The following is a 27,325-nucleotide window of genomic DNA, read 5'->3' on the forward strand; positions in this document are numbered from 1 at the left end:
CTTAGCTATTTCCAATTTAGCGCTTTCTAAAATTAGCTCTTTCTAAGGAGGGATGTTACAATTCCCTTGCCTCTACTAAACAAGAATTGACACATTCAACAATATTCGTCATCATCCTACCTTTATTTACCGGTGCATATACTCTTGTCTATTTCTCTTATCTTGCTAACATAATATAATCCTTTACTCTATGATCCATATTCTCTAGTTTCTTCATCAGTTCATCAAAATCTTCTTGCTTGTATGCCTTCGCCATCGCATAAAACACATTGCTTAATGTATTTTTGCTCTTCTTATAATTCTTACACACATTCTTCTAAAGATGTATGTCACGCCCTGACCCTAAAATCTGGACGTGGACGGCACTCGAGAACCATTGTTGGTCCCCAAGCGAACCCTTGGCTTGGCTCAATACTCAGCGGAAGACGTACTCAACAACACAGGAACTCAAAAGCACATATTAACTCATAAGATCAAAATAGTAAAGTAGCTTAACTTAAACGGTGTGAAATACTCAAATGAATGCAAGTGTTCAACACAAAGACTTTAAACATCAACAAGAAAATGGAAAAGACTCCTCAAAATGCTATTATCTGTGAAGCCTCTAAATAACTATGATAGAAGTCGAGACAAGACCCACGGCATCCTAACAAAACAAAATCCATAATGTGAATCCCTCCGGAAAGCAAAGGAGGCTCACCAAACTAGCTGGAATGTGATGGGATCAACGAAGCACCGGTTGATGATCCGAATACCTGTATCTGCATCATGAAATGATGCAGACCACCTCGTCTTGAACTGGTAGAAATGAAGACACAGAAGCTTGAACTGGTAGAAAGAAAGACATACTCACCTCTTCTCAACTCAACTCAAGAATACTCAACTCACCTCAAGAATACTCAACTCATTATGAAGGCAACAATAAAAGATGCAACATGTTTAAAGCTTTCAAAACAATGGATAATAACTCAAAATATGTATAAAAATACAATAATAAACTCTTTACTCTTTTTTGAGAGATTCTTTAACTGACAACCATCACTATGAGCTACGTGATGATACAACGTCTCGCCCACGCTGCCAGAACTGTCTTATACCTTGTCGGAGTATAGAACATCTTCAACTAAGTCGATCCACAAGTTATGCTTAAAATCAATAAGGAATCATCTAAAACGTATGACCCTTTACCCATGTTGGCATACATGGTTTATGAGGATTTTGAGTTGTCTGAACTCATCCTCATCTCGGTGCTCAATACTATTCCCAATAATATATATAACTCGTGCTCATATGTTTAAAAACATGACTCATCCTAAACTTGAGATTATTATTCAAAAGGTTCTTTTTAAGAGCTAATGCTCAAAAACTCCTCATGAACTCGTTTAGAAATCAAGGTTCTCATCTTGTTTTAAATGTAAAAGTGTTTGCACTTGGGAATACTTAGATCCCTTATATTCATTTTGAAACATGAACTCAACTCATTTACTCAAGTCATAAAACAAGTTATACATAATTGTAGAAGACTTCTCAAAATGACTCAAAAGGACTACTTCGAACTTTACTCTTAACTCTACCTTGAATTTGAAATGTGAATTAAAGAGTTATGTTTAGGATATGCAGGATCTCTCAATGATTTATTAATTTTTAGATAGTTATAATTAAGAAGCGAGTGAAGACACCATTTAAGAGAACTCAAATGTAATGAAAGACGGAAGAGAAGCAAGGAGCAGGCGACCCTAGCGCATTCCTGGCGCGGGGTACCAACCCCTAAACTTCAAAACCCTAATTCTGGCGCACTGCAGGAGTGGGGCACCAGCCCCCCTTGGCGCTTCAGTGGCGCGACACCCCACCCCACCCCTTGCCCAGAAAACCCTACAAATTTTTCTTGCTCAATTCAAGGCCTAATTCATCTGGAATCAAACGATTTCCTCCCAAACTCATTTGGATTCTTAAACCCAACGTAATTACAACAAAATCCACTCAAACCCCACCAAGAACAACACTCATTCGCAAGATTCTCACCTCAAGAACTCAACAAAACTCCATTATCAAAGAATGAAGCACAAAATCTCAAGAACTCAATAAGATTCTCAATACTCAATCTCATGGACGAATTCATTAAAGAAACTCATGATTGGCGTGAGGGTGAACAAACCCATCACTATGAAAATTTACATACCTCGAAAGAACTAACTTCCTGATGAGAATCCTCAAAGCTCGCAAAAATCTTGAGCAATCATCTTATTCTCCTCTTGAACGTTTCTATAAAACCCTAAGCGTGTTTAGGAATTGTGAAAACTTATCTCAATCAGTTTAGACCCCTATTTGGGTGAAAATATATGCTAGGCTAGTGGGGTAAGGAAAAGACCAAAATACCCCTCCTTAAAATGGATTAAATGCCTTAACTAGACATACTACACTCAAACGGACATATCTCTTTCATCCATATTCAAAATTTAGTAAACTCGGCGGTGTTGGAAAGTGGACTCAATGAACTTCGATTTGATATCTCATGGGCCACCTAATTCATCTTGTGCTGAAAGTTATGGTCGTTTGAAGTTGATCCAAAACTCACAATTAAAGAGTAACTTGTACCAATCTCAATTTAGCTCTTTCTAAATTTAGCTCCTTCTAAGACCGAGGTGTTACAATGTCAAACACACGAATGGGGCACAATAGGATACACTCTGCTCACAACCTTTATAATTCTTTCATGACGATCTAATACAACACAGATATTGACACGCTTACCAAAAACACCTCTATAATGCTCAAAAACCAGAGTCAACTACACCATAGGCAAGTGGTAGTATACATCCTGGAAAAACAAATAGACAAATACATATACGTATAGTACTTTTTAAAGTTAACTATCTTATTAAATTCCACCATATAGAGATATACAAATAACATAATGTATCTAATAATTAATTTCACAAACCTGCTCCATCCAGAGTGCTAGCAGAAACAAATATGCCCTTATAAACTCCTTTTAGGTGAGCCCCATCCACAACAATAATTATCCTGCAGTGCTGAAAATCATTTATAAGAGGATACAACGCTAAAAATAGATACATGAACTCATTCTCTGCTGATTTATGCATTCGGATGTAAGAGTTTGGATACACATTATCCAATATATACAAGTAGCTAGGCATTTTAGTGTAACCCTCAGTCGGACCACCTCTTAATATTTTATTAGCTCTCTCTTTCAAACGCCATGACTTCATGTAATTAATGTCCACTCCCAAGTCACGTTTCACATCTTCTTCGATGTTCTTTGGTGTATGCTTTCTTTTATGATTTTCATATTTTGGAGCAACTATTCCAGATATTAGACCAATTGTTGCTTGATGTTGTGAGCACAATTTATCCTTTAACGGACATGTGTGCTCGATATTGAAATATCTAACTCGAAATAAAGTTGTTTTATTCAAACACGAAGATTTGAATATCCATTGGCAATTCTCAGACATACATCTCAAAATATAACTGCACACAAAGGCACTCAGTTATAATCGTTGAAACTAACAGATACATGCTTAATTATATAAGATACAGCTTAATGAACTTAACCCTATACTAAATTATATATAAAGATACTAATAACGATTCTGCTATAAATGTCTAACGAATCATACACTCTATGCAAATCATTACTTTCATCATTAGATATTTACTTAAACAGTTATCTATATATTATTTATCCGAGATATATTTCATTTGTTTGAGATACATACTATAAAATCATGACAAAATTTCCATATATTTGTGCTAACTTATTATCTAAGATACATGAACAACAAAATATTAATGCCAACAAAAACCACTATTACTCTTCAGCATTAGATCTTTTTATTTTAACAATGACGTATACATTATTTATCCGAGATACACTTCATTAGTTCTAGATACACACTATAAAATTATGACAAATTTTCCATGTATCTGTGATAGCTTGTTATCTAAGATACATGCTCAACAAATTATTGATGCTACATAAACCATTATTACTCATCAATATTAAATCATTTTATTTTAACAATAATGTATACATTATTTGTCCGAGATACACTTCATTTGTCCGAGATACACACTATAAATATCTATGCTACAAAAACATTTATTACTCTTCAACATTAGATTTTTACTCTCTTAACAATGACATATACAATATTTTGTTATAGATATACTTTATTTGTCCGAAAACACTAACTTATGACACATTTTTTCATGCTTCTAAAATACACAAAAGCATGCACATCATGTATCCGATAAAATAACGAATATGACTAACCTCTTTGTGTCAGATCTTACAACATTGAATTGAAATTGATTGTCTATGACATATTTTTGCATTACAGCCACAATAGTAGTCTTGTCCTTATACAACTGTTTGATTTTAGCTATTTTGTGGCTACGATCGAAAATAACATGATCCTAATTACTATCCAAAATGCATAACGCATCTACTAGGGCTGGACATAAACACCGAGAAACCGAAATATCGAACCAAACCGAATTATTTTGGTTTTGATATTTCGGTTTTTGGTTCGGTATTCGATATATATTTTCGTATTTTTTGATATTTCGGTTCGGGTTTTGGTATGTCATTTTACATAATTTGATATTTCGGTGTACCGAAATATATTATACTATATTTATAATATTATTAATATTTTATTAATATTAAATAAAAAATAGGTAAAATTAGGTCCAAGTCCAAGTCCAACTTTAACATTTCAGCTTTTAGCATAGCAGCCCTCAGCCGCACATTAGTCTACAATCTTTGACTTTTTTCCACTTCACCCTTGGTACTTCCCACATTTTTCGGTGACCGGCCGATTAGCAACAAGCTAACGACCGGCCGACCAGATTGCAGCAGGCCAGCACGCAGCCACGCACCACTCAGGCAACAGTCATCACGATTCACGCAGCAGCGAGCCAGTGACCAGCAGCACGCAGCAGCGACCAGCATCACCTAGCAGCCGACCGGCGATCACCATCGACAGACCGGCAACCACCATCAAATATTGTAGTCGATGGATTGATTTTTTTTTTGTCAATATGTCTTCTTCCATTTTAAGTTATCAAGTTTCAAAATGAATATTTCTTTTTCCATTTATTTTTCTTTTTTATTTTAGCTTTTGTTACTAGTTAGTTGTTAGTGTGTGAATTCATTGTGAATTTTTATTTTATTTTATATAGATGGCTGAACAAAATCAATTAAATATGGGTGTGGCTAGTCAAAGTCGAATAAGTATGGTTGATTCTATGAATAATACACCTACTAATAGCAATGATGCGTCAATTGGCACAGAGGAAACAAGAAAAAGAAAAGAAATGGATCCTAGATCTCCTAATTGGCAACACTTTAAAAAAAATTGAAAATGATGTATTAGTTAAAGCAAAGTGTTTACATTGTAAACAAAATTATGCTGCTAATACAACTAGAAATGAAACAAGTGGACTGAGACAGCATTTGACGAACCGATGTAAAGTGTATAAGCCCCCGCCTGTTGCACCTAGTATTCAAAAATTGTTAAATATTTAAAGTAACAGTTCTTCGATAGAGACTTGAAAATTTGAGCAAAAAGGTAGCTAAAAGAGTTTTAGTTGAGATGATAATTTTGGATGAACTACCTTTTAGTTTTGTTGAAAAAGAAGGATTTAAGAAGTTTATGAGTAAAGTCCAACCTTTGTTTCGGATTTCTTCTCGTAGAACCATAACAAGGGATTCTTATGAAGTTTATGGTGAATTGAGAATAGATTTGAAAAAGTCTTTAAGAGAAATACAACCAAGAATTTGTATCACAACAGACACATGGACTTCGGTGCAAAGATTCAATTATATGTGTTTGACTGCTCACTTTATTGATAGGGACTGGGTGCTTCATAAAAGAATATTAAATTTTTGTCTTATCACTAGTCATAAAGGTGAGCATTTGGCTGAGTGTATTAGTAATTGTTTACTTGATTGGAATTTGGACAATGTCTTTACTGTTACGGATGATAATGCCTCTTCAAATGATGTGGCGGTTTTAGAGTTGTCCAAAAAATTAGATATGTGGGGAACTAATATGATGGATGGTAAGCATCTTCACGTGAAATGTATGGTTCACATACTTAATTTGATTGTGAAAGATGGTTTGAAAGAAATTGGTCCTTCTATCAAACGGGTGAGACACATGGTGAAATATGTTAGATCATCTTCTACAAGGACAAGAAACTTTTTGAAATGTGTTGAAATGCAAAAGATAGAATGTGACAAAATATTGTCTTTTAGATGTACCTACTAGCTGGAATTCCACCTATTTGATGTTGGACACAGCAGAAAAGTTTGAGAAGGCTTTTGAGAGGTTTGATCTTTATGGTGGTAATTTTAATTATTTTATTGCTACTGATGTTTGTGAAGATGGAACTATTGCAGGTTCAATTCAAAATGAGGATTGGACTAATGTGAGGAATGTCACAAAGTTTCTTGAAAAAATTTATGAGCTCACATTGAAAGTTTCAGGTTAACGGTATGTTACTTGTAATATTCATTTTGAGGATATATGTGAACTTGATGCATATTTGAAAGTATGTATGACAAGTGATGATTTTGATTTGAGTAAAATGGCTACGGGGATGAAAGAAAAATTCAAGAAATATTGAGGTACTCCTGAAAAGATGAACAAAATGCTTTTTATTGCTTCTGTTTTGGATCCTCGCAATAAATTTGTGTATGTTAGTTTTGCTCTTGAAGAATTACTTGGGGAAGAAAAGGGAGAGATAGTGAATAATGAAGTAGATGCTTACTTGAAGAAATTATTTGCGATCTATGTAAGTAAGTATGCAAAAGGTTCTAAAAATCAATCATCTTCGTCTGAGTTATCTGATTCATCTACTTGTGGTCTTTCTCAAAGTGTGAAAACAAATTCTTTGAGAACTAAGTTTTACATGAAGAAACAAAAGAAAGATTCTGGAAGTTTAGATGTTAAATCTGAGTTGGATAGATATCTTCTTGAAGACCAATAGCCTGAATCTGAGGATTTTGATATTTTTGATTTGGTGGAAAGTTAATTCTCCTAGATTTCCTATACTTTCATAGTTGGCTCGAGATGTATTGGTTATTTCTATGTCGAGTGTGGCATCGGAATGTGCATTTAGCATCGGTGGTCGTATTCTTGATCCCTTTAGAAGTTCATTGACTCCCAAATGTGTGCAATACCTTATTTGTGTTCAAGATTGTCTTAGACAAGAAACTAAGCCTATTTGTGTTGAAGAAAGTTTGGAGTTTCTTGAAAAAATTGAACTTGGTAAGACTTTTTATTTTTTATTTGTTTTTGGAAAAAATAAAATACTTATTGTGTTGTATCTTGTATGACATGTTTGATTTTCTTATTTATAGAGATGGCAAATAGTGGAAAAAACTCTTCCATTGTTGATCTATAATTGACTTGCAAGTGGTGAGTTCAATACGTCATTTATTTAATCATATCATTTTTTTAATCTTAAAAGTAGTATTCTCACATTTGATTTTATCTTAAAAGGTCCAAGAATCGAGACAATGAAGAAAGACGTAAAGTACTATTGAAAAGAGACGAAACAATTTGGAAAGATTTTCTGCCTTCTGTATATTTTGCTCTTGTTGTACATCGTTTCAATATATAGAGAATAAAATCTAACTACCTGGACAGATGTCCACTAACTATTGATTATTCCCTAACAAACTAATTTGCTGTACAAAATAACATTTCCTATATACTGCTTAAGATAAGAAGAAAAGTAAAAAAATACAATTTAGAAGCTTCTTGAGAATGTGCTAGGTGTATGGCAATGAGGAGGACACTTGTACGCTCGAGATTATGCTGGACCAATTCTTCTTTGATACTAAAGGGGGGTATTAACAAGAAGCATCCATGGTGAATTAGAGTGTGAGATGTAGTAAGGATGAAAAGAATTGATAGGATCTATTGTCGAATGAACAACGGTCTCAGAAGAAGTAGCAGAGTTTGTAGTGGTAATAACCATCTCAAAAGATCTTCAAACAAAAAATTGATATAGATTCAGGAGGAAGCAAAATTATATGCAGAAAGCTTTGAATAGGGTTCTTCACAGAACCTGCTCTGATACCATATTGAAAAGAGACGAAACAATTTGGAAAGATTTTCTGTCTTCTGTATATTTTGCTCTTGTTGTACATCGTTTCAATATATAGAGAATAAAATCTAACTACCTGGACAGATGTCCACTAACTATTGATTATTCCCTAACAAACTAATTTGCTGTACAAAATAACATTTCCTATATACTGCTTAAGATAAGAAGAAAAGTAAAAAAATACAATTTAGAAGCTTCTTGAGAATGTGCTAGGTGTATGGCAATGAGGAGGACACTTGTACGCTCGAGATTATGCTGGACCAATTCTTCTTTGATACTAAAGGGGGGTATTAACAAGAAGCATCCATGGTGAATTAGAGTGTGAGATGTAGTAAGGATGAAAAGAATTGATAGGATCTATTGTCGAATGAACAACGGTCTCAGAAGAAGTAGCAGAGTTTGTAGTGGTAATAACCATCTCAAAAGATCTTCAAACAAAAAATTGATATAGATCCAGGAGGAAGCAAAATTATATGCAGAAAGCTTTGAATAGGGTTCTTCACAGAACCTGCTATGATACCATATTGAAAAGAGACGAAACAATTTGGAAAGATTTTCTGCCTTCTTTATATTTTGCTCTTGTTGTACATCGTTTCAATAGATAGAGAATAAAATCTAACTACTTAGACATATGTCCACTAACTATTGATTATTCCCTAACAAACTAATTTGTTGTACAAAATAATATTTCCTATATACTGCTTAAGATAAGAAGAAAGTAAAAAAATACAATCTAGAAGCTTCTTGAGAATGTGCTAGGTGTATGGCAATGAGGAGGACACTTGTACGCTCGAGATTATGCTGGAACAATTCTTCTTTGATTTTGAAATGTCCGTCTTATCATTCAAGTCCATCTTATCATTTTGTTGTTCAATAAGTACTAAGTTTTGTTAGTATTTTTGTTGGCACTTGCGACTTGAAAGTTGAAAATGATCTCATGGAAGAAAATCAAGAAAACTCATTATTGTTGTTTGTTATTGTTGGCATTTGAAAGTGATCTCATGGAAGAAGGCAAGAAGCTACATTGTTTGTTGCTCATTATTGTTTGTTATTGTTGGCACTTGAAAGTAGTCTCATGGAAGAAACTACATTGGTGCATTATTGTTACTTGTTAGATTGTTATTATGTTGTTGTGTAATGACTTATGGCATGATCAATTGATCATTGTATTTGTGAAGACATAAACTACAATGCACTTTTATTTTAGTGACATTGTTAATTAAAATTTTGTGTGCTTTAGTGACATTGTGAATTAAAAATTTGTGGTGTTAATGCCTAATGGCAAATTGGCAGTATGGCACTTCGTTTTGACTTTTAATGTGAGCTTCTTTGGTGTTATTTTAATTTACTACATAGATGTGAGCTTCTTTGGTGTTAATGCCTAATGGCAGATTGGCAGGTTAGACTTATGGTATCTTCTTTGGTGTTATTTCACAGAATATTGCAGCTATTATGATATAGCAATGTAACTATTTTTAGTCCATTAAGCTGAAAAATCAAACAAAAAAATTGTAAAATTTTAAATTTTAAAAAGCCCACTAAGCAGGCCCATAAAAAAATTGAATCGAAATAACATAAATCAAACCGAACTTAAAAAAACCAAACCGAAACAAATTACGGTACACGTTGTACAAGAACCGAAAAAACCAAAAAAAAAAACAAAATTGAATCGAATTACCGAATGCCCAGCCCTAGCATCTACACTATGATTATCTGCAAAAACTGCTAAGATACAGTCTCAACGTCACCTCCAACTTCAACAATGGATGTATCTTGGTCAAAAGATATTTCACAATTGTTGCTGCATTCAAAATTTTGCTCTTTCGTTGTTATGCATAATGGATACAACCCGCAATTGGATTGCACGACTTTTCAATTCCATAAAAAACCTCATCCCCGTGTCGTTTCAATTTTTCATTAGAGTTATATTGTCTTCCATCGTGTATCTTATCTCCATTCTTTTGCGTGAACAATCAATTTCATCATGTATCTTATCTCCATTTTTTTGCGTGAACAATCAATTCCTAGTTGTGTTGAAATACCATCGACTAGACCATTGTAGGTTGCATTCTCTCTCAATGGTATTCCATCAATTCTATAATTTTTCTAATGAATTTCAGAGATCCATGACCCCGAATGCCTTAACAATATGGTTATATCCGTCATTTGAAAAAAAAAAACTTTAAAAATTCAGGATTCAAAGGAATAAATAGACGAAGAAGACGAAGTTTACAACACCAAATCTGTTAATCTGTGTGATTTAGTTTTCTTCAAAAACCTGTAACAGCTGATATGAATTGATCCACCAAATCTGTTTGTTTGTTAAATCCCCATATTTTACTCCTTTAATCATGGAATTAAGTTACACCATTTAATTTAAATTAATTAAATAACGTATTTTTTCCTTTTAATTCTAATAGATACACATATCTAACCACTTTTGATTCATGTTATCCGACTGGAAAAAAAAAAGTATAGAAAGTAATTTAGAAATCTACCAGGATTCCAAGTAATTATGGTCTAAAGTAGTGGGATGTATGTAGTTTGCTCTAAAATAAATGGTAAAATATGAGTCCCATAAAATCATCTCATTAACCAATAAAATAGGTCTTAAATCGTGTAGCTATTTATTTTATAATATATTGTCATATTTCTAATTAAAATATTACTATTGTAATAAAAAAAACTAGAATAATATAATGTAAATTAAGGTCTTAAATAGTATATTCTTGTAACTTTTTCTCTTCTTTGCTATTAGTTTTTCATACAAACCATATAATAATATTATGTTTATAGTATGAGTTTTTGTCATCTAATTTATCACCGTCTTGATTTGTAATTGTAAGCTTCTGCATAACGTCCTGATTACTTTCGAACTCAACTAGTGCTATCAGAGCACATGGTTTAATGAAATAATAGTTGAACGAAATTGAAGACAGATTCAAGACTATTTCAAATCAATTTGATGGCCCAGCTACATGTGTAGAAGAAGTTTCAACCATATTTTCAACATTTCTTGTTCCTGCAATTTTAAGAATAAAAATAAAATATTTTTATCCCATAGATTTTAAACTTTATTTCTAACCGTGACAAGCAACAGTGATGAACACCATGTGAAGAATAAATATATCATGTAGTAAATAAGACAGATCAAGTTATGTTAAGAAAATTTAGTCAAAAAGAGAGATTTGTTAGAGTTTTGCCCTAAAATTTTTTTTACCTTGTTTGAGTTATAATTTTTCCTTAGAAAAAATCAAAGTATTACCATAAATGCTTTAATTTTTTCTAAAAGGAAAATATTATTTTTTTTTTCCATATTTGGTTTATTCTTTACTAAGGGGGAAAATATGGAACTCTGTAAATTAAAGACTCATTTTCTCATATCAAGAACACAATGACATCCACAATATAATCGTTTAAAGAGTTTTGTTTATGCAGATATTTTTCTCTCAATGGTTTTAATATTTTTTAATTAGTTTTTCATATATAAGCCGATTAGCTAAACCAAATAATAATATTATATTTTTAGTATAAGTTTTTGTTTTATAATTTATCACCATTTTGATTTGCAATTGTAAACTTACGCATGACGTCCTGATTAATTGTGAACCCAACAAGTGATAGCAAAGCGCATGGTTTGATGATCCTAACAGGTATTTGACGATAGTTGGTAATAGTTCAGCGAATATCGGATATTTCAAGGACCAAATTCGCAAAAGAATGATACTTATATAAATATTTAGCTAAGAAGTATTGTAAATACCCCTAAACTCGGTGCAAATTATTAGTTTCATCTCCGAACTATTGACAGCTTTAAAAACACCTCTTTACTTGACTAACTGAACTTAAATACACCGCCAATCTTGCAACATGAGTGAAATACACCCCTAAATTTTCGTCAAATTAGGAGTGTTTCCAACACTTCTCTCGATTTCTTATTAAGAATCACATGCACGTACAAGAGTTTGAGACCACTTGCTATAACGTGGTAGATCGGAGGTGTATCTAAGTTTAATTAATCAAGTAGAAAAGTGTTTTTAAGGTTGTCAATAAATTAAAAAACGAAACTAATAATTTACGTCAAGTTCAAGAGTATTTTTCAATGCTTCTTTCTTTAAAAAAAAAACACTATACTATCTATTAATGGACCAAAAGTATTAAATATGCCCCATTTAGTCCCACAGTCTCCTGAACAATAGGAACCATTTTTCTCACTTTCTCAAATTCATAAAAACTCAACTTTGAATATTCCGACATTTTTCTCAAAAAATTAATTCAAAGTGAATCAAGAATGTCATCAACGATTTCTCAGCTCTCATGCTTCTCTTCCATCAATAGGAGATTTCTGTTCCACACTCATCTCCATCCTTGTTCTACTCTTCCACGGAAGGTGCCTCTTTTTTAATTATTTTTTTTGTATTTTATTTGCTTATTTTTTATTTCTCTTTTTTCCCCAAATTTTGCTTAACTTGTTATCTTGTTTTGAATTTCTCATTTATGTTTTTTTTTGTAATTGAGAAATTAGTGTTTTTTATTTTGTGTTTGCTTTTGTTTTTGTTTGTTTGGAGATAGAAGGAAAGAATTTGAAGAAATCCCAGAAAAAAGGGAAGTAATTTGATGAATATTTGATGTGGGGTTATGCTAATTTGGTTAAAATTTTGATCTTTTGGTCAAAATGTGGTCTTTTCATGGTTTGCAATGAAGGTTGAGGGTTGTTATTCTTGTTTGTTTGGAGATAAAAGGAAAGAATTTGATGAAATCCCAGAAAAAGAAGGAAGGAATTTGATGAATTATTTATGTGTGGTTATGTTAATTTGGTTAAAAATTTGATCTTTTTTTGTAAAAATGTGGTCATTTCATGGTTTCCAATGAAGGTTAAGTGTGGTTATTCTTGTTTGTTTGGAGAAAAAAGGAAATAATTTGAAGAAATTCAAGAAAAAAGGAAGGAATTTGATGAACTTTTGATGTGGGGTGCTGTTAATTTGGTTAAAAGTTTGATCTTTTTGGGTAAAAATGTGGTCCTTCAATGGGTTGCAATGAAGGTTGAGTGTGGTTATTTTTGTTTCGTTAGAGATAAAAGGAAAGGATTTTAAGAAATCCCAGAAGAAAAAGGAAGGAACTTGATGAATTTTTGATGTGGGGTTATGTTAATTTGATTAAAAAAATGATCTTTTTGGTAAAGATGTGTTATTTTCATGATTTGCGATGAAGGTTGAGTGTGGTTTTTCAATGGGTTTTTGTTCTAGAGTTTAACAATAATTCTTTGCCAGCCACATTTTGACATTGAAAAATTAATAGGCAGAATATTAGCATATACTTGTCTGTTTCCAATTACCCCTCCTATTTTGTTTTGATTGATCCGACTTGAATTTAATATTGCATACATTGTTGTAATATTAAGCTCGAGTTTAATGTAGGAGTCATGTCAATCAGCTATACCTTCATTCCAAATTAGTTGGATCAGTTATAATTTAGGTGAGTTAGTTGTGCGAATCCTCCATCCGCTCCATTTTCTCAACCTAACACAAATAGGTAGTGTTTGGGCCAACTTGTGTGTACCTCAGAATTCTATGCATCATCTACGATTTGCAATAAATCAAATTCATTAACTATTCACATATCAAACTCCAAGTTGATGTTTCTCTATCAACTTACTTCAATATTCTCTTGTGGCTAGCTGGCTACTAGTAATAGAAGATGTTTTTGCTCACAAATCATATCAAAGCCGACTAAAGATGGAACCATTTATCTGCGTAAAATCTTAATTTGTCGTCCTTATTTGTTTCCTTTCTTTTGTTTCTTTAAAGCAATTTGGTGATTTATTGGTTGACATCTGGCATTTGACTTCCAAACTGATAATGATTTTAGTTTTCTAATACTACTTGTATTGGACTGTCTATTATTTTACTGAAATTTGGGTTTGTGGAGTGAGCGGCACTCTATCTGGAATGTACATGCACTTACACATCTTCATTTGTCACGGACTTCAGGTAGTGGTTGTGAGAAATGATGCTCATGGAACGGATTTATCCAATTTAGAAAACAGGAACACTTTAGGTTGTACTGGAGATGCATCACAATCACATAATGGAAGCTCATCAAATTCAAATTTAAAGTCGGACGAACTTGTTCCAGGAAAAGAAATGAAAGGGTCGGTGCAAGAAAACTCCATCAGTCCTTCAAAAAGGACTGCCAAAATTCATGATTTCTGTTTTGGTATTCCCTTTGGTGAGTATTGCCTCAAAAAGGTAGAAACTAGTGCTTGTTTAGTGCCTGATATCACCAACCCTTCTTTTCTCTGTCAAGGTATTCTCACTTGTTGCACTTTTCAGAATAATGCTTAAAACTTAAATGGCATAAACTAGAAACAGTATTTTCCACCTTGTCTACCAATTACCTTTTTTTAGGTTGACTCCTTATCCAAACATAAGTTCTATTCTAGAGGTTTTAATGATTCTTTGAAAAGATTTGTCTCTATCTATTTTGTTTGTTTTGCGTTCCTTTTTTAACTCCTTCTCTTTATACTCTATGGTTACCAATTAAAGTAAAGACAAAGGAAGATTATGTTTCCAACAATTCTTAGGATATGCTTTAGGGCATTCCTTCAACTATTACATTAGGAGTTCAAATCGAGAGGAATGGAAGGGCTTTTTAGGGGAAACTACCTAAAAGTGCAAATGTCTTGTTGTTTTTCTTTTGCTTCTGCAGTACTTAGGATAACTACTTGGATAGAGGGTAGGTGTCTTCTTGTCGAGAGCAACATTCTTTACAACTCCTTCTTTTGCTATGTGTACTTCTTATAAAGGGGGCAGCCCTGTGCACAAAGCATCCCACATTAAGCTGGGTCGGGGGAAGGGTCGCACCCTAACACATAAGCGTACATATTTGTTTCTTTATCTGATAATTATGTTGTGAACACCAGTATATATCCCTAACACATTTCTGTAACTGTAAACACCAGTTCTATTGAATGACCTATCCTAGTGGAATCCCCGATGTGTCACTGGATCCAATAAATTTGCTTCATTATTTAGGAGCTTGTGCATCCTATAGATGTTTGGTGATGCAATAGATATAGGTAGGGCAAAAAGGTAGAATCATTCCCTTGTTAACTACATCAAGGTATTAGTCCCTTGCATTTCTTTTAGCTATATAAAGTTCTCAACTTTACACAGGAACCAATGATTCTCAGAATCTTAATCATTAGATTCAGCAAATATTTTAATCATTCTGGTGCCTATGTAAGAGTGTTATCTTGAGCTATATCTCTCTGTTACTAGCTTTGAATCTTCCTGTGCTTCTTTCAAGAACTAATAATGTCTTCAGCAATCTAGCACGTTTCTTCTCTCTCTCCTTCTTTCTATTATATTCACTGCTTTTGTGATAGATAAATCAAACTAATCACATAAATCAAGTGGAAACATTTATTTATCAGAAAGATGTCAAGTAACATAAATAAGGAGATCAAAATGACAGAAAATATTTCTATTATGTTTCTGTCTTACCTATAATTTCTTATCACAGTGGTGTTTATAATTCTTGCAGCTACTTAATTATTATGATTAGTAAGTACTTAAGTGATCCTCATCACAGGTGGTCTTGTTTTCACTGGGGGAATTGTTGGTTTTATTTTCTCAAGAAACCCTGCGACTTTAAGTAATGGTGTTCTTTTTGGAGGTGCTTTACTGGCCTTCAGCACCATTAGCTTGAGGGTCTGGAGACAAGGAAAATCTAGCTTGCCATTCATACTGGGTCAAGCAGGTATTTGCTGGTTTCCTGTAAGTTAATTGCTATCTGTGCAGCTGGACTTCCTTTAATTTGCTGATGAAAAGGGAACGATTTCTTTGAGTGTGATCTCTTTTTATCTGATCTTAGTGTTAACATTTTTTGTCAGCCTTATGTTTTCGCATTCTTTTCTTTGAGCAGTAACTCGTTCTTTTCGTTGAACAATAGTATTTTGTCAATTTGGGAAGTCAGGGATAGGAAAGACAAATTGTATGTGTATATCATTCGGTTGATAGATATTTTCTGTGAATGAGACAACGGATATGTAAAAACACTTGGGAAATGGAACTTTAGTAAAATTGATTACGTGATTGTTTGAAATGAACCAGACATCTATAAATTAATAATGTATATTTCTAGCTCTCAATTTCACAACTTCCCGCCCTCAACCACCCGGTTATATGAATATATTAAGTCCATGGAAACATCTTTTAGGAGGAAATAATCCTTGCTCTGAAAAGGAAAAAGAACGGAAGAAGGAAAGTATTTTCCCATCTTCCATTTGAAGATCTTTTTTTTTTTTTTTTGCTTCTAATTTCCTACCTCAAGCAAAACAATTTCGAGATTGATCTGTCACTCTTTCTTGCCACATTTGTTGAAGCAAATGAAAACATTTTGTTTAGTTGGTTGTTGTTGACATCAATACATCCAGCCTAGTGGATATTCGATATATACTGTCTCTCCAATTATTAATGACTTCACTGCTATGTCCCTGCAGTGCTTGCTGCAATCCTTCTATGGAAAAACATGCAGACTTTCTCTCTGGTAGTTCCGTGTATTCTGAAAGTCTTCTATTAGATTATTCAGTGGCTTGCATTTTCAAATTGATGATTGTAGTTTTTTTGCAGACAAGGAAAGTATTTCCCACTGGCTTTTATGCTGCCATGAGGTATTGTAATGTCTTTTTTTCTTGAAATTCATTGTGATGTGTATCATTATCTGAATTCTGCTGTCTGAAATGACAGTGCTGCAATGTTTTGCTTCTACTCTTACGTGGTATTGTCTGGGGGGAATCCATTACCCAAGAAGCTGAAGGTATCTGCTGCTGGGACATCTTGACAAGAATCTAGAAAGGTCAGATTTAATTCCTAGAATTACTCGGAATTCTCAATCACTGTGCACAGTTGGTTTGCCAGCGAGAAGACTCATTAATTTGTGCAATTTTACATTGAAAATGATGAGGGAGTTTTGATTGTACTTCATCTTGAATATGTATTATTGATTTTGGGTTATACTTAGCACTGTAGGAGATTGTAACGTAGAAACTTTCTGGTGGAGTTAAGTGTCCAGTTTTTCATGTAAATTATGTATTATTTATTGTAAGTACTATAATATGCGGTGTTTTAGCTGTTGTTCTTGTTCTTAATGATGTTTTACAGGATTATCTTTGTAACTTTTAAACGTTTGCTGCTGAGAAACGTCAACTATGTTATTTTTCGGGTATTTGAGGTGCCGTGCTTGGGGTTCTTTGAGGTTACTGATTACAGTTGTTTTCCTGACAAGTGTGTGCAAGTCTTTTTGTTGATAGAAGATTAGCAATAAGTGATGGATAAGTACAAGAGGTATCAAACTACTTTTGCAAAGAACGCAAGAAATCTAACAGTGTCTCAACTTCATACTCATTTTTGAGCTGACACTACGAAAGTTGATAGAACCATTTATGTTTCAAGCTAGGGGAAGGTACAGCTCTCCCTTCAAAGCATCTTCGATTCCTCTCTTTCCATAAGATCCATAAAATGCTGGTAGGGACGTTGGTCCAAATTCTTTCTGTTCCTTGTGAAATTACTTTATGACCAACTTGTAAGCAGTTCCTTTTACAGTTCTGAGCATCACCCTGTGTATTACAAAGATGTCTCGGAAGATAGTTAACTCTGATGTTCTATGGTAGTATAGGAAAAGATGCTCTGAAAACTCTTCAGAGTGTTCATCCCTTACTTTCTCAAAATTAACATAGGAAGAATGAGTCAATTTCGTTGCTTCAGTCCCCTTTGGGAAGAGAAGTGACGTTCAGGTTTGCCATTTAATAAATGCAGAAGCTAACTGAAAAACACAGAAATGGAGCTTTTTGTGCTCAACTTGTTTTAATTATTGTCCTGACGCAATGGAGGAAAGACATTGAACTATAAGTATCCCTCAACTACATCTGACCATACTGATAATTAATAAAGGAAGGGAGAGGAAATGAAATATTTGCCTACCAAGTTGGAGCCTTTACTTCTTTTCCTTATCACTGTTAATTTGGTTTACTGCTTTAGTTTTTTTATTATTTGTAGACATGTTGTTTCCTAACAAACTAATGATTTCATTAGATGAAATAATGGTTAAAATTTGTGCACCCAAGGGTGTGGCCTAATGGTCAATGAGGTAGTAAGTGAACCATGAGGTCTTAGGCTCAGCCTAGCGGTGGCGAAAAATCAGGTGATTTCTTCCTATCTGCCTAAGCTTTGGCAGACGGAGTTACCCGGCACTTGGGCTGGTGGGAGGTAGAAGGTAGGAGGTACCGGTAGAATAGTTGAGGTGCGCACAAGTTGACTCGAACGCCGCATCATAAAGAAAATATGATGATTAAATTTCTGATGCAAATATGTAAAGAAGGATCTGTATGGACTAGTGCAATATCTGTTGCACTATCCAACTGTCTGTTAATTGATGATGGGCATCTTTCTTCTGCATTGTTACACAACCTTGAAGCTTTCTTTCTTTGTAAAGTGTATTTCATTAATGAGAAAGAGAGTCATACGGGGAAATCTTAGTGGCTCAATTGGTTGGTTACTTGAGCATTCACCTTATTGGTGAGAGTTCGATACCCCACCTTGTAGTGTACGTCAAACTGCCTTTCTTAGAGCCATATGCAAGTGCTATACCACCAAGGAAAACCTTACACAACTATCTTGGTCTTTTACCATAACCTTTTGCTTATGTCTTCCAGGTTTTCAAGTCTTGACTGACACAAGTGTACTACTTGTTACTTATCTAATTGTTTCCTTAGTGACTCGAACTTACAACCTTAGGATTGGAGGTGAAGGGTGTTTAACATTTGAGCAACTCCAGCTTGTCCACTTGTTGCTGTTATAACTGCCTTATTACTATTAATTTTTATCCACCATTGAGCTTGAGTTTGAGTTTGAGTTTGATTGAGGAGTTATCAAAAAAATAAAGTTGTCCGGATACGCCAAACGTGTTGCGGTACCACTTGTCCCCCATACCCCTTTCAGCAATGGTTTCCATGGTCTCCAAGAATCTTCTTCCGACCTCTGAGGTGGTCCGTCAAGTCCTCTAAACTAGGGTAGTCAAAATAAAGGAAAAATTCTCTCGTCTTTTATTTCGGATCCTTAAAAAATGCACTACTTTTAAATAGTGTGATATGCACTTATCAACATCTAAAAGAGTCGGAGCAACATAAGTGACATGCGTCTAACTTACACATCACACGTTATGCTCTTACTACTGGACGAAAGTTGTGGGCTTTCTTTATATTAGGATGGCATTATTGTCAAAAATCCATCAAGGTGCAGTTACATCCACGTGGCGGCATGTTAAGCTTTATGTAAGTCCAAGAAATAGGCAACTTGGTAGTGTGACACTTGTCCATTTAGAATTAGTATATTAGTAGTCTTTAACTAACTCAATTGCTTGGCCTACAAAGAGCACTAACTAACTTCAACCAACTATTTTCCTTCTCAACTTTTGAAATGTCCCATTCCTCTTTGTCTAAAATCTTTCTTCTTTCATAGTTGTATTTATTTATTTATTTGGTTTCCAGCTTATGTCCAGTATCTGCATTTGAGTCTCGATTGATTTGGATTTGTGTCGTTTAAGGCTCATTGTATGGGTAAGCTCTCTCTATCAGAAATTTTTCCATATTTAGGACTCGAACCTGAGACTAGTGATTAAGAGTTGAATGATCTTATTGTCCCTTCATGGGGGAGGGGGTTGGGGGGTCTTAGAGTTGTGTTTGGATGGTGGATTTTGAGTTGCAATTAGAATCTTGTTCTTTGAAAAGTATTTTGGAGATGCATAAGTTGCACTTTTAGGTCTTGTCATGGTCTCCACTTAGTGACTTCATTTTCACATTGGTTGCTAATTGCTTTTGTGTCATTTCCATTCTTTTTTTCAACTGTTTTCATTGTTTATTTCAATCACAAATTTCATGCTACTTTGACATTGGATATTCTACTTGAATAGAATGTTCTAACATTTGTGGCATTACATTATGTGTGATTTAGGCGCACATCATGACTAATGGTATGATAGTGTGGTTGGGGCGCACAAAAGGATTAAGTGGAGTAAAAAAGAAGGGGCAAGCCAATTATGCACCGACCTTCTAATCATGCATCATCATTTTTAACCTTACATCTACCTTGTGTGAGGTAGAAATGTTGTTTCCGATAGACTCTTGACACACTTTTCATGCACAAATACTAATATTCTTATGAACTCACTAAAAGGAGAAGAAGTATAGTTACTACAATGTTATCAAGTGTTTACATTTTAGCCAAACAATTGTTCTATTTATGAGTCATAAGTCAATTTGGGTCCAATTCAGAAACACTACTTGTATTATTATTTTTTACTAAATATGCAACAAGAAGTCAACAACAACAAAAAAAGTGTACAACTTGCATCGTGAAATTTTATGGTTTATTTCCTTCTTTTTGAAAGGCTAAGTTAAGAAAAAATAGACATTTTATTAAAATTTCATTTTCTTGGCCCAAAAAAACTTAAGTGCAATGTGTTTCCTTAACATGTATTGGTTTTCAATTGAATCTAATATGTTTTGTGGAGGACCATATTAAACTCATAAAATTGTTAAATATTGAACTCATTAAGTTTAAATTTTGAAACTATTTTTGCTTTTAAAAAAATAAATTTATGCATTAATTATGAAGAGGATCTCATCGATATTCTTGGCACATAGGGCCTTTTAAAGGGAGAAGTGTGTCCTACTAGAAATTTGCAGGGCTATCAAACCCGAGACATTTATAGTTAAGGAGTCATGAAGGGATCACATCTATCGCACTGTGTAAGATTCATTCAAGATGGAAACTCTCCTTACTAGGGGGTTCCATCATCGCTTTATGAAAGGTCAATTTAAAGGGGTGCGTAAGCACTCACAGGGTTTCTCCGTTTCACAGGCTTGAATTCGATATCATTTCTAGTTAAAGATGAAGAGATTACACCAGTCATGCACACCCTACGAGCCTTGGTACTATAGAGGGTTTTGCCTAAATTCATGTTGTGTACATAAGACCCTTTCAGGGGAAAAAGCTCTTTGCCAAGAGTTTCTTCACTTGCAAAGCTTAAACTCAAGTCCTCTAATTAAAAACAATTAGATCACATCAAACACATCATTTTCAAGAAGTGAAGCATGAATTATAAGTGTGCAAAAACATGTATGGAGTTGTAACTTTCAAACTTGTTTTTTTCCTCAAGTGATTAGATGATATTCTCAACTAGGCTATCTTAGCCATTAAACAACAAATGGGTAGCACATGCTATCTATTTTGAATAAATCTAGATTTGGGAAAGTGACTTATCATCTAATAGAAAATCTCTAAAGAAATTCTATTCATTTTTTCTCATTATAATTGGTAAAGTTTCAATGATTTCTAAGAGGAGAATGTATCCTACCTTACATGACGATTCACATGTTATCTTAACATGTCTATGTCAAGTCGTACGAGATAGATAACCCATTATCAACTTACAAATCTTATCATGATTGATGTAATCACTATTAAAATAATGTGAGTTTCCGATGAACCAATTTCCTATATCGAAAATTCATGTTTTTTTAATAGTGAATTACCTCAAGAAAAATATAGTAAATGAAGAATAGCGACATGATCAGCGGCGATATAGTTGAGATAGTAAGTAGACAATTACATGTTCAGCAGAATTCAATAGCTTAGAAAAATCCATCTAAATGTATGACTAATTTATGTTGAAATTTTTTTTATTCTTTTTAGAATCTAAGATTCATAAAATTCTAACTAACTTCGTTTCAGTAAGTTCATTTGAATTTAATATTTTTCAAAAACACAAAGTATAGATATATATGTGAAATTCGAAGTAGTACTTTTTATACGTGAGTTCAATATTAAAAATCTTAAAAATCAAATTCGTTAAATTTAAATTTTGAAACGGAATGATAGTGGAGATGGCTGGCTATTGACACAAAAAGTCTTCAGAAAAAAACTCAAAAACATTTCCTTAAGCGTGGCCTTAAAAAGCCAATTTCTTAGGACTTTGTGGAGTTCGAACTTGCTTTGTTGTCTCCACTTCTTTGAGTTGCTTTCAAACTATAAATGTTTTATTAAATTTATTTGTGTATTTAATTCCTCGATTTTTTCATCTTTTATTTAGTAATCGATATTCACTTTAGAACTCGATTAATTTAAACTCGTGCTATAAAGCATTTCATACCAAGTCGAATCGATAGCTACAACCTACAGCTCAAATCTAAAACCTTTGATTAAAGATGAAAAGATACTTATCACCTACGATCTCAGAGGGCTCATTTTCAATTCGATATCCATGTTGAATATGATTTATAAATAAAAAAGAAAAGAAAAAAAATCTACATGTCATTTTAAACATCTTTATATATACGAATTTTATTTTCCTTTTAATTGAACTGTTATATTATATCTTATTATATCTCCAAGTAATAATCTTTATCTCTCTATATATATGTCTTTTTAAATCTTCCAATGAGATCGTCATACATTTAATATCTCAAAAAAAAGACTCCTTCCCACATGAAAAAATCAAAAGACAATCGATGAGTACATTGTATATTTATAATATTGTTGAGTAGTACTCGACCTCCAAATCATACGTGGGACAAGTTTTTGCTTTATACGAACTTGATCGAAGATCAAGAACAAGTTCATAAGAGATGAAAAACCTAACAACGATCGGTCAAGGCAAGGTTATATTATGATCTATATTCAAGATTTAGCTTAAATACAAAAAAAATAAGTTGTTCAAATATCATCAATTTTATTCCTATTTTGACTAATTCCAAAAATTAGTAAATATAAAGCTCAATTTTGGTAATAAAATAAGTAGATTTTACACAAATTTCATAGTGTTAAAGAGTTAATTACATCTTTATCTCTATTCTTTTCCAAATTACAAAAATCTCTTAAATTTGGTGAAATTTGGATACATCCCAAAACGTTTTGATACATCGCGTTTCAATTTTAGATACATCCCTCAACGTCCTGATATACCGCGTCTTGGTTTCGGATACATCACTAAATGTTCCGATACATCGCATATGTCCCGATACATTGTGTAAAATGATGTATCTGGCCGTTACATCGCATAAAGTGATGTATCCAACTGATACATAGCATAAAGTAATGTCCTGATACATCAAATACGCTCCGATACATCATAAAGTGATGTATCCGACCGATATATCACGTAAAGTGATGTATCTGACTGATATATCACGTAAAGTAGAAATTTTTATAATTTTTTTAAATGATAGAAAAATTTAGAAAACATAATATAATAAGTTGTGTATTTAGATAATTTTTCCATAAAACAATTTTATTTTGTAAAATATAAAATTAAGAACCAATATATCTATCACGTGAAGATAAAAAGTGACTATTATTCATAAACCAAAAGAAGTGGTGATGATCTCTTTTTCCCTTCTTTTATCCATAATATCTTGAGTTGAAACATATCTTCCATACTCTTTTCTTTTTTCTAGATTTGTCTCCATATAATCAAAATATATTTTTTTCTTTTAGAATTACTAATATAAATAATGTATTATATTTCTTTTTTAATTGGTTTCTTTCGATGTTGGTATTTACTTTGTAGTTTAAATAATTTAAATGTGTGTCAGATTTTCCGAGTAATTAAAGATGATTCCAACACTAGAGTTAAAATTCGAAACTTTTAGTTAATTAAAAATAGACGAATAGTTATGATGAATTTTATCTTATTTTGTTTTGCTTAATTTGTTTTGAAAGATTGTTCCAATTAGTTATTATATAGCACATTGAAAATGTGTGTGATGAATAATTAAAGGTCATTTTCATATATCAATCAAAATATATGGTTTATCTTATCCTCGTTTAATTTGGATATTACCAAGCTAGCTAGGGGTTTTTGCTATATGATTAATTGACATAACGGTAAGAATTGGTGTCATATGATGATTAGGAAAATATGAGTTCAATTTATAAAAACAGTTTCTTGTATATATATATATATATATAGTAAGACTCTGAATGACGAATCACTCAATGTAGTCCGACCCCTCTTGGACCACGTGACTCCCTTTCTTATCTATCTTGGATTTTTGGTATATGAATAGAAGCATTGATACAATGGTAAAAGTTTGACGTCACGTGATTAAGAAGGAACGGGTTTAAGTTACCAAAAAAAGAGTCTCCTGATGAAAATACAAGGTAAGATTACGTATAATAAACTTAATATAGTCTAACTTTTTTCTAAATCCTATAAATTTAGTGCATCTGACAATCTTTTTAGCATCATATTTTAGAAAAATTTTAATGGCAATTCTTTAACAATAAGATAATTATTATAGCATCAAGCAATATTGTTTATGGATAGTTTAATTTGTGGAAAAAAACTTTTTTTTCTTCATAAAAAAAAATAGTTCAGTGCATTAAACTCCCACCATATGCAGGATTAGAAAAAAGAATCAGATAATAAAGGTCTATTATATGTAATTTTACCATACATTTTTTAAAAGTCTATTTCAATAGCTTGAATCCATAAGCTTTTAATCACATGACAATAATTTTACCAGTTACATTAAGGATTCCTTATAACTTACCAAATCATGGTCATTAAGAATTTCATTCTTTATAAAAAATTTAAATTGGTGGAGGGTTATATAGCTATAGTCCAAGTATTTCAGATTACTTGAACCTAAAATATGACAATGACCTCCATTAATATTAGACTAAATCCAATTATAATGATCACATTATACACCACTTTTAGTTTCTTAGACTCACAACTTCATTCAACTTTCCATCGCGGTAGCAAAGTCAGAAATTCTAACAATAATATTTTTTTTTTAAATAAGCGAAAGAAATGTAAAATTGAACCTCTTTAACTACCTAAACTTAGCTCTATCCAAATTTCTGAGGAAGAATGATCAATTAAATATCTTCTGTCAGAAACTATAATATATATATATATATATACATTGTATTAGATATACATCATTTAACGCTCTTAACAAAAAATTTAAATGCATCATGCCCTTGCACCCTATTGATAATGCTATTTTATGTCATCTCAATAATTATTCCACAATCAATTAATTAAATGCATTATTGTATGTACTGATCTAACAAATTTCAAAATGGAATTATTGAAAAATAATGAAATGATCCTCAAAATAAATATTGACCAAAATAAGTGCTCCTAATTCAAATGTTTAATCCTAAATCCTAAATAGACAAGTGAGATTCTTTGATTTTGGTCCAAAAATAATGCTACTAATTATTTGTAAAACATAGTTGGTACTAATGATGAAATTATGTAACATTTTGAAAAGTTCAAAATATCTCTTTTGTAAATTGTAGTGTTGCATCAATGAAGTTAATAATATTTTGATTGCACCTTTTTAATAAGAATAATCCATGCATATTCAACATATATATGTGCAATTACAAAATTCAGGTATATATCATTTTTGTTACTTTCAGATATTTTAACTGAAATACGCTAATCTATATAATATTAATACATGTTTTTTTTAATTCGAGCACTCTATTATAATGATACATATTACACTATATTATTCTTGCTTCGTAACTCAATCTACTAATTTCTTCGCAATAAAGTCATGAGATAATATTCATATGGTAATCAGGGCCGACTCAACAAGATTGAAGGCCTAAAGCCAAATATTAAAGAGGGGCCCTAATATTTTTTTTAATTCTTTTTTTTAATTCAAAAAAAATTGTAATGACCCTAAAGGTCATTTTTGGAAATTTTCATAAAATGACCGTTTTACCCCTCTCGATAATTGCCCCGAGTCCTAATTGTTGTATTTTCGAAGTTGGTTTGAAGGAAAATTGATGAAAAGTTGAGTTTTTGGAAAGTTGAGTTTTTAAGAGTTAAAGTTTGGTTAAAAGTGCTACTTCGAGTCATTTGGAGTTTCGAGACTCGAATAGGATTTCCGTCTATTCCAGCAGTCTTAGAATGTCGAAACGGGTCCATGAGAATTTACGGAGTCGAATTTGGAGTTAAAATGAAGATTTGAGGTCCTAAGTTGCTAAAATTGTGAAATTTTGATCAAGAGTTGACTTTGGTCAACAAACGAGGTTCCGATGCTCGAAATGGAATTCCGAGGGCACCGTTAGATTCAGGAGGTGATTCTAAGTCTAGAATGAGTCTTGGTTGAATTTTTAGAGGCCCCGAGTGCGTTTCGAGTTTTTGAGCCTAAAGTTAGTTTCTTGACGCCTTATCGGATACCGGGTCAAGGAGACCTCGAATTCAAATTCCGACGATTTCATTGAGTCCGAAATGTCATTTTCAAGCTAGTAGCATATTTGGTTTGTGTTCGGGAAGTGCCAAATGAGTTTTGGGTGAGCTTTTAAGCTTCTTGGATGCTTTGACACTATTTCAGCAAATTGTGGCAACTAAAGGGTTCATTATTAGTTTTAAAGGTCGAAAAATTATTCCGAAGGTTCTGAAATTTTGAGCATGAATTATAGGACTTATCTGCAAATTTTGGTGCATTTTCGCTAACCCGAGATTGGACTTTTATCGCAAATAAGAAATAATTGTTTACCGAGTAGAAATGATATTTGACTGGGCAAACGAGCATGAAATTGAGCTCCGATTGAACGAGCAGGTCCGTATCATTATTTAAGACATTTACAAAAAAGAATCGGGTCATTTCACTATCGTATGAGGAAATTACGGCCTTTTTAGTGAAAGATTAACTGCTGTTTTTCTGGTGCATAACAGCCATGTACTGTTATAAAAATCTCAGACTGTGTTCATTTGGTATTTTGAGCATATCGGGAGTTCTAGAGATCGGAATGGAGTGATTCTTACGGGTTTCTTCTTGAATTAATATGAGGGTTAGTATTCAATCTTCAATTCGACATTTTCTCATAATTTCTTTATCTGGTTTTTTTTCCTATCCGTAAATCTCTTGGGAAAAATTGGGGTTTTATCGATTTGGACTCCCTTTTTGATGAAAAAGGTATATTTACGATCCTTATGTTATGGGTAAACTGATTTTAACATAAAATTATTGATTCATCGATTATTTTCATCATATTAACCGCGTACAATTTGGACTTTCCCGGTAAAGTTAAAGTTTGATAAATTGAGAATTTCAAGGTCGATCTTAACTCCGTTTTTGATGAAATTTCAT

The 27,325-nt window shown here is 32.9% G+C and overlaps 1 protein-coding gene and 1 pseudogene across 1 annotated transcript; one reads left to right on the forward strand and one right to left on the reverse strand.

Moving 5' to 3' along the window:
- Positions 1–2,784: 2,784 nt before the first annotated feature.
- LOC125856735 (uncharacterized) lies at positions 2,785–10,102 on the reverse strand (annotated as a pseudogene).
- A 2,271-nt stretch (positions 10,103–12,373) lies between these two features.
- Positions 12,374–17,295, forward strand: LOC125856723 (protein FATTY ACID EXPORT 1, chloroplastic). Its single transcript, XM_049536346.1, has 6 exons — positions 12,374–12,535; positions 14,136–14,373; positions 15,739–15,906; positions 16,649–16,695; positions 16,779–16,819; positions 16,896–17,295. Exons 1-6 carry the CDS (start codon positions 12,437–12,439, stop codon positions 16,987–16,989), a joined length of 687 nt encoding a protein of 228 aa, XP_049392303.1. The 5' UTR covers positions 12,374–12,436; the 3' UTR covers positions 16,990–17,295.
- Positions 17,296–27,325: the final 10,030 nt, after the last annotated feature.

This window comes from Solanum stenotomum, chromosome 2 (genome assembly GCF_019186545.1).
Source record: "Solanum stenotomum isolate F172 chromosome 2, ASM1918654v1, whole genome shotgun sequence".
Classification (NCBI taxonomy): Eukaryota; Viridiplantae; Streptophyta; class Magnoliopsida; order Solanales; family Solanaceae; genus Solanum; species Solanum stenotomum.

Excerpts from the sequence above, each read along its gene's own strand:
- LOC125856723 (XM_049536346.1), top strand. The coding sequence starts at position 12,437 with ATGTCATCAACGATTTCTCAGCTCTCATGCTTCTCTTCCATCAATAGG. Across the intron at positions 12,536-14,135 it reads GTTCTACTCTTCCACGGAAG|GTAGTGGTTGTGAGAAATGA; the intron begins GTGCCTCTTTTT and ends CACGGACTTCAG. Across the intron at positions 14,374-15,738 it reads CTGTTTTGGTATTCCCTTTG|GTGGTCTTGTTTTCACTGGG; the intron begins GTGAGTATTGCC and ends TCCTCATCACAG.